Source organism: Oncorhynchus tshawytscha, linkage group LG14 (assembly GCF_018296145.1).
Source record: "Oncorhynchus tshawytscha isolate Ot180627B linkage group LG14, Otsh_v2.0, whole genome shotgun sequence".
Taxonomy (NCBI): Eukaryota; Metazoa; Chordata; class Actinopteri; order Salmoniformes; family Salmonidae; genus Oncorhynchus; species Oncorhynchus tshawytscha.
Window position 1 is genome coordinate 27,228,460 of NC_056442.1, and position 14,457 is coordinate 27,242,916.

Here is a 14,457-nt window from a genome sequence, read left to right on the forward strand (position 1 = left end):
ATATCCATATCAATAAATGAGACAAAACAAAATATTGATTAAGTCTTCGCTATAACCTGTCCTGAGCGAAATAGCCAAGGCGTGCCAAATAGCCTATTCTTATTCCCAGATCTGTTTTCCCAATCAGCCACTGCATGTGCTTCTTCAACTATTTTGTTTAACATTTATTTTGAGGCCTGTGAGTTAGGGTCTCTTCTTAAAGGGAGGCCTATAATTAAAAACAGTTATACAATTCAAATAGTTCTACAATTATTCCACAAGACACCAGTACCTAAAATTACAGCCTAAATTGCAATGCCTTTAAGTTGAAGGCCTATTTAAAAAAATATATATATATATATTAAGCATTGAATTATTGAAGTGATAGGCTAAATAACTTTTGGAGATTTATGATAATTTTGAATACACACATGGATTTCAATAAACAAATGGATAAGACTGTTTTATTTTCTTTGATTTAGTTCCTATTGGAACTCAGACAAATGACTGAATGGAAGACATACTGACTGAATTAAGGATGACTTAAATGTTCAAATATGTTGGAATTTAACATATATGCTCTGGCTACTAGGCAAATAGGCCTATATTAGGGTATAATGACTATGGCTGCATGCCTCCAGAAGGGCATCTCCTGAGATTGAGGGGTGCTTTTCTGAAGGTGTATGATGCTGTGGTGCTGCATGGAGATCAATGGCGATCAACTGGGCAGCAGTGTTATGGAGGGAAAAGCCTATAAGGAGACTATATATCTAAGACCACTGCAACAGAGTTATTGTAAAGTGTGGGAATAAGCTTATGCCAGACTCCGCTTACGTTTAACCTCTCCCTTGTTCATTTCAAAGTCCATTTGTCCATGACCAAATTCATATAAGTCATGTCAAATTATTAACCCTTCCTACAGAATATGCTTTGGCAAGATTTTAAGTGATGAAATACATTTCATAACACCACTCCAGTGATCATAATTAATTAATAGATTCACCAAACAGCTATTATTATTCTGTGTTTCATTACTCCTGGTATATACTACTGGTTATGATTGCAGATGGAGCCCAGAGAATTGCGTGGTGCAATATTGTATTAGTCATATGCTGATAAGGTGTATGCATGGGGATGTCCACGTCACCCAGAGATATGCCCATGCTGTAGAGATACACCTAGCGGACTGAAACTTCACTGTTGTAGGCGTAATACAGCTAGTGCTATCTAGTCTTGCCCTGGCAAACAGATCCATTACATTAGCTACCTAAATGTGAACTCAACTGAGGAGTAATAGAGAATGGAGACTTTTAACTTGAAAACGTGCAGGATACCTCTTTCCTGTTTCCCCGACTTACGTTTTTTTATACTGTGTTATACTTTGTGTAGCACTTCTTACAATCCGTTGGGTGTAAAATAACATTTTGTTGGTGAGATGAAACTTCCAAAACTCTGAAAGATATTATTGTATGTCAGAATTACAACACAAGATTTGTTGAAGCCTAAAATGTTAGTCCATAATTAACATGGTATTTGTATGTTCACAGATTAAATTTCACGCTTTCGTTTCACGCATGGCTTTTCTTACGATCCAAACAATTTACATCTGGATTTTTGTCACGATACGTACATTCAACCTTTTGGTAGCTATCTGGCTCCATATCCTGTGTACTTATTTAATCCAACAACAGGAGGGTGTGTGTGTGCCATGCAATAATTAGTCCTCTTAATTCCAGAATGTAGCATAACAGCTCTTCTTGGCAATTCCAGACCGGTTGATTGTTTATTTATCTAAATAACCCAAGACACGTGAATATCAAAACAGACATGTGTGCTCTCCTCTTGTCATGATCTACTTGTTCATTCATGAGTTATTCCCTCTGACACACAAACTGCATTTTGTCAATTTGTCAGTCTGTCAACTTTGTAACACGTCATGTATATTATTTTGAAAGACACACATGGGGATTCTCATTCATTTTGATGGTGCATGTGGTGCTGTCAGTGGTAATGACACTACCAAAGTGGTGGACAGACTATTTATATGAATGGTAGCCTATAAAGTCAAAAATTTGAATTATTATAAAGTGCAAATAACTATGCACAGTTAGCATATGTATAGAATATGGACCGCACAATCATTATGAAATAGTCTCAAAAAGCAAAGAAAAAAAGTACAAAAATAAATCCCCTTTTTTAGAAAGATTTGTGTTATAAGAATGAAGAAAATGCAATTTACATAGATGTCAGTTAGGTCCTCATATTCAATATCTGCTGTTCATTGGCAACTTATTATATCTGTTTTCCAGACCCGGGTCAAAAACATAACAATCCAATTATGTTTTCAAAGTACTTGAGGTGCGCTTGATTTAGTTTGGGTCCATTATTTTGGGCAAACTAACCTATATCAAGCACAGCATATTGACATATGTATTTTACTGTTGGTCTGCAACTTACTGCATAGGCATATAGTCACTTAAAAGTATTTCCCTCCTGAATGATAAGTATTATCTTTGTTAAAAGGACTCCTCTTTACACTGTATGTACACTTCTCTGACTTGGGCGAGGAGCGAGTGGTTCCCCTAGTGACGGAATCTCTTATCAGATGTGTAGAAGAAGACTGCCCATAGCTAAAATGACTGTCTTCTCCTGGTGTGGTCAGAGGGGCCTTTTGACTGGGTGTCTCTCTACCCATGAAGTCTACTTGCTTCTGCCTTTTGGAAGTGAGGCTTTTCTGATGTTGCCGTTTGTGTTCAAAGCGCTTTTTAGACTTTCTATACTGCTTTTCTGAAGGGGAAAGAGAAAAGGTGTCAGTGCAGGGGGGTGACATTGTAGTTTTCATGTTGGAGTTTCTCTCTTTCTGATAGTGTCCATCACTGTTTATTCTAAATGGATGTTCTTTTTTGGGTGCCACTGACATGTAGTCACCTGTGTCCTCCCATTCCTCATACTTAGGCTCTATCTTCTCTGTTGAGAACCTGCCTAGTGATCCCGCTGGCACTTTGCTCTCCTTGTCGATGCTATATTGATCCTCCCCTTCCTCTGTTTTGATGACCAAAGTTGCTGGCCGTTTTGGGACTGTGGGGTAGTCGTCATTGCTGTACCCCTTTCCTGCTGTCTCCTTGTGTTTTTTTTCATGGCTCTTCTTGGTTGCGAGGTAGAGGAAGCGCTGGGGGCAGAAGGAGCAGCGATACCGCTTCTCTGTGCTGGAGCTGCGAGCACAGTTGTCAAAGCAGGAGCCATTTTCCATACAGCTCTTGCATATGTAATCCCTGCTGTCCTCAGTGGCCTCGCAGCTGGCACTGGAGGTTTCCCTGGGGGGACACTGCTTTGCGCAGGTCCGACAGAAAGTTGGGTGGCAGCCAATGACATGTGCTCTCAGACCCGATGCCGTTATGAAGGTGCTTGCACAGATGTCACAGGTGTACGTCGTCTTTGGACTGGTGTTTCTGAGACGTTGTTTCAGCTCTGTACCCTCGCTGGAGATGCTCTCTTCAGCGCTTCTGCATCCTTTATCCACGTAGTCTTTTCTGGCCCTGGGCACTATTGAGGATGTCATGGAATAGCGTAGACAACGTATCTCTTTTCTGTGTTTGGATCTCAGTTTCTTACTCTTCTTCTTGGGTTTGTAAGAGTAATAGGGACGCCAGAGCTTGTCAGCTGTGTCACGGTCAGTGTGGTCATCGCATGGCTCTGGCTCTATGACAGAAGTGACCTCTGTCCTGAAGCGGAGGCTGGAGCTCTCCATGCTGCCCTCTGCAGGTCGGCCCTGGTCCCGACACCTCTCCTCTACCTGGCTCCCGCTGCTTATTTTCCTCTTCCTGGGGAACAGCTTGGAGCCCTTGATCCTCCGGCGAATGATGGCCTCGTTGCCAATTTTCACTGTGATCTGGCAGAGTGGCAGAACATGACCATCCACGGAGGGACCTGGACACGCAGGCGTGGCAATGTATGTTTCAGTTTCCCCCCCTGCAGTCTTGCTAGGTGCCAGGCTCTCAGCCCCTGGCATAAAAAGCTGACTGGTCATGGCTTCAATTTTCTGTGCTGCAGCTGAGAGCTCACATAGCCTGTTCAGAGAGCTGGGTGGGTTGATTTTTAGGAACGGTAGATTATGACTGTTGCCCTCCGGGTTCTTAAACCCTTGGAATGCGGCACCATCTCCATAGTCCAGTGCAGGGGACTCCCCACCTGCCTGCATTATGGCCAAGGGGGTAGTATAGCTATATGGAGGCCCATTATGTTCGGAGTGAGAGGCCTGTTTTCCTGTGCCTGCATCTTGGTCTGCATCTTGGTCTACATCTTGGTCACAGGGCTGATCAAAACTGATGCGTGGCATTACTGATGCTACCACTTTTGGAGTGGCCATGAATGTCACAGGCATTGAGAATAAAGCAGCATCTTGCTTACCCATAGCGCCAACATCTTCAAATGGAAGGATGGGAGAGCTGCATCCCAGTGGGGCCTGCTCGCTGCCCTGCAGCTCCTCTGAATAGGTCTGACTGTAAGTCTTGTACCGTCTCTTTCTAAACTTCATAGGCAGAAGCCTGTAGAGTTTGACGGGGTAAACGCTGCCCTTAAATCCACCATTTGCTGACTTCTTATTCACAGACAATCTGGGATGGATTCCGTGGAAGGCCTTCTGGTGGTTCTTTAGGATGTAGTAGGTCATGAAGGTCTCTAAGCAGAAGATGCACTGGTAGCGACGCTCACCTGTGTGCCAGATCTCGTGTTTGGTGCGATACTCGGCTAGGGCAAACACTTTATTGCAGTAGTGACAGGGGTACGCCCTCTGCCAGGAGTGCACATTCTCGTGGCGCTTCAGGCTGGAGATGGTCACATATGCCCGTTTACACACACTGCAGTTATAGACCCTCTGGCCTCCACTAGGTTTCACTAACCTATCTACAGCCTGCAGTGTTTTTGAGGTGGGGTTCATTTGGAGGCTGGTTGGAGGGAAAGGGTCAGGGAGTTCAGGAAGAGATAACTGGACATTAGTTACTGTATTGTCCATGCTTGGCATGCTGTCTGAATAATGGTCTGCTCCGTCCTCTTTGCCTTGGGGCTTGTGTTCAGGCGAGCCCCTCTGTGCTTTCGGGCACACCGTCTCGTGGTTCCGCAACCGCTTCAAATGCATGAACTTCCTGCGACAAAACTTGCAAAACAAATGACTGACAAACCTTTTTTTGTGCATTTCTGTGTGTACTGTGAGAAGTGCTTTATTGGTGAATATCTCTGGACAGTGCTCACAGCCATAGATTGATATGCTATCTTCTGTGTGGGGTGAAAGTGGAGGTGGGTCCAGTTCCCTGTAGCCATTATCCATGGCTAGAGGCAGCTCATTGGCCCTGCTTGTATGCACATCTGTCTGCGGGTATAATGACGGGGGTGACGTTCCCACAGGTTGTACAGTGGGCTTAATTAATGCCCGGCTGCTTCCAGTAGGATGCACAGGTTCAAGTGCTACAGCCAGTGTTGGGGGTGTGCTTTTATTCAAAGCGGCTCGTAGTCTGTGTTGCTTTTTGAGTGGGCCACTATTCCTGTTGGTCAGTTGCCTTGATTGGGACTGTGTGGGTTTGGTGCCCTTCTTGTTGTCCTCCTGGTTGCCAGCCCTGTACTCAGGGGCCCTGGGTCCCTGGCTGATGACTGCGTAGGAGTGCTCCGACAGCGCCTGCATGGGCTCATTGTCCACCGCGAGGGGGAAGGGGGCAGGGCAGCCCGCTGGGGTCTGTCCAAGGTCAGGTGACTGCCTCTTCCCACTGTGCAGGTCTAGTGGGGTGAAGAGGTTATTCCCGGGACCCACCTCAGTGATAGAGAAAGCATTGGTGATCCGCGGGCCTCTTGCACTGTCTGGCTGATCTGGCCTGGAGGTCTTCTCCTTCGCTTTACGGGGCCCACGGTCCTTACTACGGCCTGTGGTCTTAACAGGGTTGGTTGAGGTCTGGATCTTTGGCCCACCTGAGTCCTGCCTGTCTTGTTCCACTAGTTTCTCTAAGAAGGGAATCCCCAGTCTTTTTCCAGCTGCCATCAGGCATCTAGTGTCCTCTGTGCTAGGTGATGATGTCACCTTGGAACAGTAGATGAGGTTGAGGATGCTGGCAAACACCTCAGACCTCAGGTCCATGAGCTCCAGCACCTGGCTGGAAGTCCACACCTCAGGGGAGGTGAAGGCGCTGTGGAAGTATCCGCTGCAGGCAGCCAGTATGTTCCGGTGGGCCCGGAACTTTACATCCTCCACCACGATGGTGACATCACAGAAGAGGCCCTGGGAGCGCTGCTCGTTGAGCCTGCTGAGGAGCGCCTGGGGATGGGAGCTGTCCACCAGGCCCTGGGTGCAGGGAGACGCCACCGTCATCTGCAGAGAGGACATAAAGGAAACAGGCATTCTAATTGGCTTCAAAACATAGATAGCCAATTGCTTATGCACGTTGCTTATGTTCACAATATGAACACATTCATTACATTTGTACCAACTGAGTCCAGTTGGTAGAGGATGGCGCTTGCAACGTCAGGGTTGTGGGCTCAATTCCCACGGGCGACAAGTATGCACTTACAGTAATACTGTAAGTCGCTCTGGATAAGAGTGTCTGCTAAATAACTCAAATGTAAAAAATATGAAATGACTTTCTGGAATGTTAAAAGAAAAAAACATGAAAAGGGTGCACACATTTTCTTATGTGGAATTGGAAATCGTGTTATTTATTCTGCGTTTTGATTCTTTGGTATTTCAAATCATTTAGGCTAGAGTTGTGCAAACAGTGATAATTCCTTCCATACAGAGATAGTCTAAGGAATAGGATTTAAGTTACTTTGATGAAGCATGGGCATGGGCTGGATTTGGCAGTAATGGCCTTATGGAAATCAAGTGGAATGTGTGTCAGTTTTATAGGAAAGGAATCCAGCTGTTCTTACTTTGTCACACTAGATGGCAGCAACGTTTAAGGAGATGATGCTGGCATGCCATACCTTGAAGAACTGTAGGCCATATGTTACTTGCCACAAGCCTATTCAAATAGATTAACCATAACAATATCTAGTTCTCATGAGAATATACTAATGTAATACTTCTGTAAAAAGTTACAACGGCACAAAGATGTCCTCTTGACATTACCCTTAGAAAATGTTCAGTGCTTTGAATAACCATTGTACATGAAGAATTTCTAATGATTCTATTTTGAAAATCCCCCAAAATACCGCCTGGAAATACACCTGGAAATAAGAGCACTCATCATTGTTTGAAAACCAATTAAATTCAACTCCTTGCTTACAGACACTATTCTATTTTACATTTTGAATAATTGCCTCGATTGTGATATAAATATCTATTTGTAACCTATTCCTGAAGACTTATTGCTTCCTGGAGACTTTTGTTGTTGACCAAGCTGATGAGGCACATTAGGCTACTTAATGCAGAATGACTACAGTCTGGAGGCTTAATAAACCCTGACTAAGCATGCACTAGTGAAGTGCCTGAAGCAAAATGACTTCCACCCAGTGATACAGCGGGTGGAGTGGAAACTACAGTGAGGGCAAACATGTTGTGATTCAGCCAGGATGTGGACTCGTTCTATCTACTTCAGTCAGTCGTTTAATGTCGTTCCAGGTGACCAGCCATGCCAGAGTCATCGCCCTTACTGGCTGGCAGGTACATCAGCATATTTCATACTGAGAAGCACACTGGGTTCAGGTTGATGGCAGTATATGAGATGGGGAAGATTGTCTCCCCTGACTCATTCGTCCTTTCTGCCCCTAGCATTAGTTAATTATCCGTAAGCACTGGAGGAATGTTTTGACCCACACACAGCTTAGTCAGAGCTAACACAGGGATACTTAACCAACACTTTATAATCGAGACTGGGCAGCTGCACTGGGCTATAGAGCCACTGTAGAGGAACGACCAGCATGTTGACTCCTGCTGAGACGATTTAGCTCTTTTTAGAGCAGAATTCAGTTGCTAATCCAGTCACTAATGCAGCTTACACAAAAAGCCATCTGTTTCACTATATGGATCTATAGACATCTGTAGAGCATCCCCACTGGGCACACGCTCGTTGCTTCCACGTTGCTTCCACGTCATTTCAATGAACTTACATTGAACCAAATGTGGAATAGATGTTGAATTGACACCTGTGCCCAGGGGGTTGTTTTATGTTTGTGTGTAATGGCAATAATATGCTGAGTCTTCCGATGCTGTTGCATGTGGGTCAATGGGATTTTCATGTCTCTTATCTTTCTGTCTAACCTAAGAGAAAATGTAAAGAGCACAGCACTTCCTGTGTGTTTCACCCAGGGGTGTGCCTATGTCACTGTGTGAACTGGTCTGAGGCAACGCAACACCTCTGTCAGACTCTCACACAGGATGATGCTTAGGTTACACGCAAAGGCAAATAGCTTCAAATAGCTTCTGCAGTTAGCCTAAATGTAGCCTACTGGTATCAGCATTCTTTCTTTTTTTACGTTCTGTTTGCATGACTTATTAACATGATTCTGCCTATATGCTGCTGATGCCTAGGCTATATAGTTCTATTTTTATGAGCATCCTGTGATTTTTGTCCCTGACTTCTATCCAAAGATATCTCTGGACACTTCTTTATTTTAAGATCAGCGTCACAACATACTTCCTAATGCAATTTGTCTTCTTTCCCTGTCAGACATCAAAGATGTAACCCTGATGTCCGGCAGAGGTGCTTCGGACAGCATCACAGCTTTGCTTACAGAGAGAACAAGGCTATCTGATGGTATAGGTCGGCTCTGCAATTGTGGCATTGTTGTTATGCATATAGTACGACCGGTTATACATATGCGCTACAAAATGCTGTTACTGTAATTTTCCATGGCATGGTGGCCATTTTCTTTTTTATCCTCGTTGTTGGTGAGCTGTTGGGGTAGGTTAAAATGGCTGCCCGTTTATGGGGTACCGTTTGTCCCTGCTCCAGATTGCCATTAGACCATGATGTTGAGATGAGACCCCTTCTTCTTAACAAAAAGATCACTTTCCATATACCCTCGGTTGAATACTTCCCGAGAGGCATTCCTATTGCACCCAGTTGCTTGTTCACCTACATTACACCTACGTGTGTTTTTAATATCATTGAAACTGTTCTCATTTTCAGGTCTGTTTCAACTGACTGTCCTAAGCATTACATGCTACATATTACTCAGAAGAGGCAGGGAAGAATGAATAACCTAACGACAGAGGTTAGGTTTACATAATTGCACAGCAATAAACCATACATTCAGCCCCAGGCCATAAACACTTTAATTTGACTTAACATGTCTGTATTGAAACATAAATATGTCGTTTTTTTTGTAACTTAACTTATTAAAGTGATCACGCATCCTTGTTTGAAAAAAATATGTAATAATCTTAATAAAATACAGATTTTTGCTAATGTTTTCTCTAGGTGCCATGATTACAATATGGCTGGCAGCAGACCGAGAGAAGAGAAGCCTCGCCGTATCGCTGGGAAACAGCCTCCTGCCTCCCCGTCTGACAGGCCTCTGTTGTCACGGCAACATGCTGTGGCGCAGCGCATATTAGGATTCAGATTCAGATGGATGGCGGGGCAGGCGGGCGACTGCATTAGCTGTCTGGGGATTTGGTTTGGTCCTTCCTCACAGAGAGCCCTGCCTGTCTGCGAGCCCCAGCACTGCAGATCTCTCATGCTCCAACGCCACCGCAATGGAGGCTTTCCGCCCTTTGTTTCCACTCTGGATATGTGTCGGTCGGTGTGTGTGAGAGTCTGCAGCAGAAATGCAGCAGTCCGAAGGACTTTCTCTCTCTTCCGCTTACGGCAAGCGATGTGCTTCAGCCTTGATGCTGATTTCCCCTGGTTTGTGCCGCTTTCCATGCATTTTCATCTGGAAATTTCCTGCATGTCTGCCGGTTTCAGTTGATTATTTTCAATAAGGGCTGATATGACCAATTCTCTCATCTTGATGTGGTTTACTCTGTTCACATATTGAGCGGAAATGTTGAATTAGTCAAAGGATGTCTCTTTGCCACACCCTAGTTCACTGTGCCTTAGAATATCATTCGATGTGCATTTCAAAACCTGAAAAATGTAAATCCCCTAATTGCTGTGAACCACAAGGCGAGAAAAAAACAGTCTCGAATGCAAGCTGTCTAGTCAAACAAAGAGCGAAAATGTCATAGCAGAACCCACACTCAAGCCACCCCATGCAATATGTGTATTTCTGTTAAAAAGCAGTTGTAGATTGGGTGGAAACGTGCAGAACATACCTTTGCGAATCAGAGAAAATGACACAGAAGGCGAACAGCTGACACAGAAAACGAACAGCCAAAAACATTACAGTGTCCCCTCTACTGTACAGAATTTTTTTTTTTTAACTTTGAAAGGAAGGCGAAAGTATACACTTTTTTTTTTCTAGACTTGCCGCTGCCCAGTGGTGCCGTTAGAGGCAGAGCTTTCGCTGTTGTCTTTCTTACCTCTCCCTCTCTCACTCCCTCCCTCTCTCTTTCTACGCTGCTCACTCCAGCGTCCACGTCCTTTGCCTCTCCCTAGGTCCTGGTCGAGTACGCCGCTCTCTCCTCTTCCACCCAGTCCTGTCCTGGCTTGCCCCAGCTCTCAGACCATTGACCACAGGATTCCCACATGAACGTTTAAAAATAGCTTTATTGGACTATGGGTCTGTCTGCTGCCTCTCTGCTGCCTGGGCAACTTGAGTCCAGCGGCATCTACTCTGCAGTCGCCAAGCAGGAAACGGCAACTTTATTAAGCATGGCTGAGGACGGTAAGACAGAGCGGCTCAGTGCTACATCACACACCCCTACGCCGTGCTGCACAGATCAGAGAAAACGCCTAGGCTGCACGTCTGCTAGAGCGGTTACAGCGATACAACTTCAACCATACTACAAAGCGCACCCACAATCACATTTCTGCTCGACCTCCACACCGACACCATTCATACTGTATCTTACAGGGAAGCTGGATCTGTAGCTCACTTTCAAACACGTCACATCACACTCGCCATCTGTCTCATGCCTATGCACACAGGCACTTTCTCTTTGTGCTACCGTGTACACTCAAACCCTCTCTCGCTCTTTGTCAGCACGTCTGTGTACATTGCAGTGCATTGCCTCATGAACACAATTAGCCTGCTATGCCCTTGTTTGTATATAGCAGCATGATCAATGAGATATCGGCGACTACATATAGCTTATTTATCTCGCCTGCATCTGTGCACTTTCAAAGTTAGAAAAAAGGACTGAGGAGAGAGCTGGAGGAGAGGAGGACAGTGGGTTCATCTTTGTAGAGGCTGCTGATGGATGGGAACACAGAGGGATGCCTCAGCACTGCAGAGTGCAGGGGGAGGGGCTAAACCAGGCAGGCAGGGCACTGTTATCCCCGCCAGCTGCTGTAGACGCAGACAGCCGTTTTATACGTATGAAGACCGAGGTTTTATCACAAGTGTTTTTGAATTTGCATAACGTGTCTCCGCTTTCTTTCTGGGCTTAGGGATACAGCTTGTGCACCCGAATGTGAAAACCATGCACATTGTATATTTGACTTAGGTGTTAGAACAGATTGGCCTCATGAAACAAATGGGAGACATTCGCTGTGCACGTCCTACCAGTGTTAGTTCAGTTTATCATGACAATCCCCATGCCTCTGTCCCCTTCTGCTCTCTGTGCTTTCTCTGTCTGCTCAGCCGTCTGCCAGCTATTTCTGGTGCAGGCCTACCCAGCTTGATTGTTGTCGTTACCTGAGTGCAATCAAGGCACCTGTCTGCTTGCGTTGGCCTGGGGAAGCAGTTCGCCAGCCTGGCACCACGCCAGTCCTCACACTCCTGTAAGCCGCTACACTTTGGCATGACCTTGTTGCTATGGCAACCGTCTAAGAAAACAGTGCTACCTTAAAAGCATGGTGTTATGGAACATTAAAGGTTGCAAACCTTACGGGGCCTGGGAGGGAGCCTCGTAAAACCAGAGGAAATATGATTTGCCATGTTTGGGTGGCCACTATCATGTCTCCATATTGCAATTTCTATTTATCTCAGTTTTTTCCCTCTGGTGTCTTTCCGTTCTCTTCCTCCATGCCTGCTATGTATGGTTAATGGTCTCGCCTGCTTCCTCACCCTTTTCCTGTATTCGTAGTCTTGCCTACACAAATTGATTTCCACTGGTACACTGCAGACGAACACGACATCCCAAAACAAATAAGCCTAGCTCTCCTTTACCCTCCATGCTCTTTGTTCTTTACAGTTTTGAGAACTGCAAATGAAGTGTCTGCAGTACCTACCGTTTGTCTTGCTCACCACAACATCTATCCCACATTATTTTAGTACTTCAAATGTTTTGCAAACTAAGAGTACAGAAAGAGCAGTTGAAATTTGAACAAATCATTTGGACAAATTATTTTGCTATGAACACAGATGTATTATTTGTGGAAGTTGGAGAAATAAAAAGGATCTAACCTGCTGATTCATTGTTGCCATTTTCTGTGACGAATTCTTCTTTCACTCTTGAATAATTGCTTGGAGATTCTTCCCTGTCAGACAGATCACATATCAACAATGTTTGATGTGACTTTACCGTTTACTTTTCACATTTCATCTAGTTTTAATAGAACTTGTGTCGATTTTTTTCCTTTATTCTGACATCCTCGATTTGTTTGGCACACCCATCCATTAAATGCATTACAGTTGGGATATTTTCAAAACCACAACAAAAGAAGGCATGCCTTTACTGCCTCAGTCAGTCTGTAGCCACTTGCTGGGGCATAGACTAGAGGAACATTGATCGTCAGGGAAACCGAGCCCAGCTGGGGCCTAGACTAGAGGAACATTGATCGGCAGGGTAACAGAGCCCATAGCGCAAGCCTGACTAGGCCTTGTTCTCTCTCTCAAAACACACACACTCTGCGTACATAAACACTGATCCTCATTACTGTTGCGCTGGCACATCCAACTCACACTTGATCAGTAGCCGACCAACATTTTTCCTCCCGGATTGTCCTACATGCCCGTTCGCTGTCGCTATGGAAGTGAGCAGTCCCTCTGTGGAGTGGTGTGTGTGTGTGGGAAGGAGAGCTCTAGCTAGCCTGCTCCAGACCCGCTCTCTCTGGGCCTAGTCATGGAATTTACCTTCAAACTTCTCTGTTAACTGGTGGCTGGCTGCCGGTGTGTGTCTGGGCCCAGCCTGGGCACACAGATTCTGTCTCCAGTCCTCTCCTGAGACGCTGCCCGTCTGGAGGCCGATGAGGCCCTGACACTGCTGCGTCATTCCTGCTGCATCACTGACCCACAAAGAAGAGGGGTTTGGTGGTGGGAATGTGTTGCAAGGGATAAACGAAAGCGGGTGAGCTCTGCCTGAACACTCAAATAGAGAGAGAGTGAGGCTTCCGGGCTGGTCGGCTGTCGCAGGCCTAGCCACTGGTATTCAGGAAGTAGAGCCAGAGACCGATCTCTTATTGTTACGTAATGAATATTTTTCCTCCCAGACCCAGCTGAGGAGGCGGTGTTTAGCGACTGACTCAGGCTAATAATAGAGCTCAGTACCATTCAGGGCTGTGTGTGTGTGTGAGGGAAACTGATCCATTTCACTCCCCGAGGTGAGGTATTTGGACACAGTTGGTTGATTGAATGATTGATTGGTCGATTTTTACAACTTAAAGACAGTTTTTTAATGACGGTATTGTTTCAAAACTTATCTCCATTGTCTCCTTTGTGATGTTGCAATGTAGAGATGTATTTTTATCAATAAACATGTTCTCTGTTTTACATTACTCTCCCCTTATCATGTGAAGGGTGAGAATTAGTTATTTTATTTAAATAAATTAAGTGGGGTTAATGGCACATCTTACTGACTTATACTACTAAAAAAAATTACAAATCCCCAGACAATCTTACCTTGCAGTCAGAGGGTTCACACCTTTTTCTGTGACACATGCTAAGTAGGCCTACCTTCAATGACATTCAAACTCATGCCAGTGTGGTTACAGTTCAACAGTAACGATTACGTTGGTCTGACTGGTAGCAGTTGTTTTGCACACGTGACCTTTGTTTTATTCAATCCACCTCCTGACTTAAGGATCTGCACATCTCTGCCACTTTGCTCCCTCTGCTGGCTATAGGGTTTTTTATCAGACTCCCCTCCTCACACAGCTCCTTCAGTACAGCTGGTTTTCAGCAGAGGGTGGTAAGAATGCCAAATTGTTTCTCTCAAACAGGAAATGCATCTCCAGCATTATCTCTGACCCATGATCTCATAAGTAGCTGAATCTGTTTTAGGCCTACTCTTTATTATAACAGGCATGCATGTAACAATATGTTTAATACAATTGAAAACACCATACCAATTTGTGTTCTTACTGTTATTGAGCGTGATCATGATTGGACACTACCAAGTATAATTTCAACTGAAGAACATAATCTACAGTCACACCCAGAGAGTAGCATACTGATATAACTTGTGTTTGGCAAATAAACTCTCATTTGAATAAACACATCAACAATTCC

At 44.8% G+C, this 14,457-nt stretch overlaps 1 protein-coding gene and 1 long non-coding RNA gene across 3 annotated transcripts; one reads left to right on the forward strand and one right to left on the reverse strand.

The window, feature by feature from the left end:
* Positions 1-1,749: 1,749 nt before the first annotated feature.
* On the reverse strand, positions 1,750-13,395 carry LOC112266894 (zinc finger and BTB domain-containing protein 38). 2 transcript variants are annotated; one of them, XM_024444800.2, is made up of 3 exons: positions 13,084-13,395; positions 12,415-12,488; positions 1,750-6,331 (listed from the first exon to the last, which is right to left on the reverse strand). In XM_024444800.2, exons 2-3 carry the CDS (start codon positions 12,433-12,435, stop codon positions 2,456-2,458), a joined length of 3,897 nt encoding a protein of 1,298 aa, XP_024300568.1. In that variant the 5' UTR covers positions 12,436-12,488; positions 13,084-13,395; the 3' UTR covers positions 1,750-2,455. The 2 variants fall into 2 exon arrangements, with proteins under 2 accessions (XP_024300568.1, XP_024300569.1); XM_024444801.2 differs by lacking the exons at positions 12,415-12,488; positions 13,084-13,395 and adding an exon at positions 10,220-11,314.
* LOC112266906 lies at positions 6,327-12,418 on the forward strand. Its single transcript, XR_002956018.2, has 2 exons — positions 6,327-9,174; positions 9,381-12,418. It is a non-coding gene; the product is annotated as an uncharacterized LOC112266906 (long non-coding RNA).
* Positions 13,396-14,457: the final 1,062 nt, after the last annotated feature.

Coding starts and splice junctions, on each gene's coding strand:
- LOC112266894 (XM_024444800.2), bottom strand. CDS start 12,435: ATGGCAACAATGAATCAGCAG. Junction 6,332..12,414: donor TGGCAACAATGAATCAGCAG/GTTAGATCCTTT, acceptor TCCTCTCTGCAG/ATGACGGTGGCGTCTCCCTG.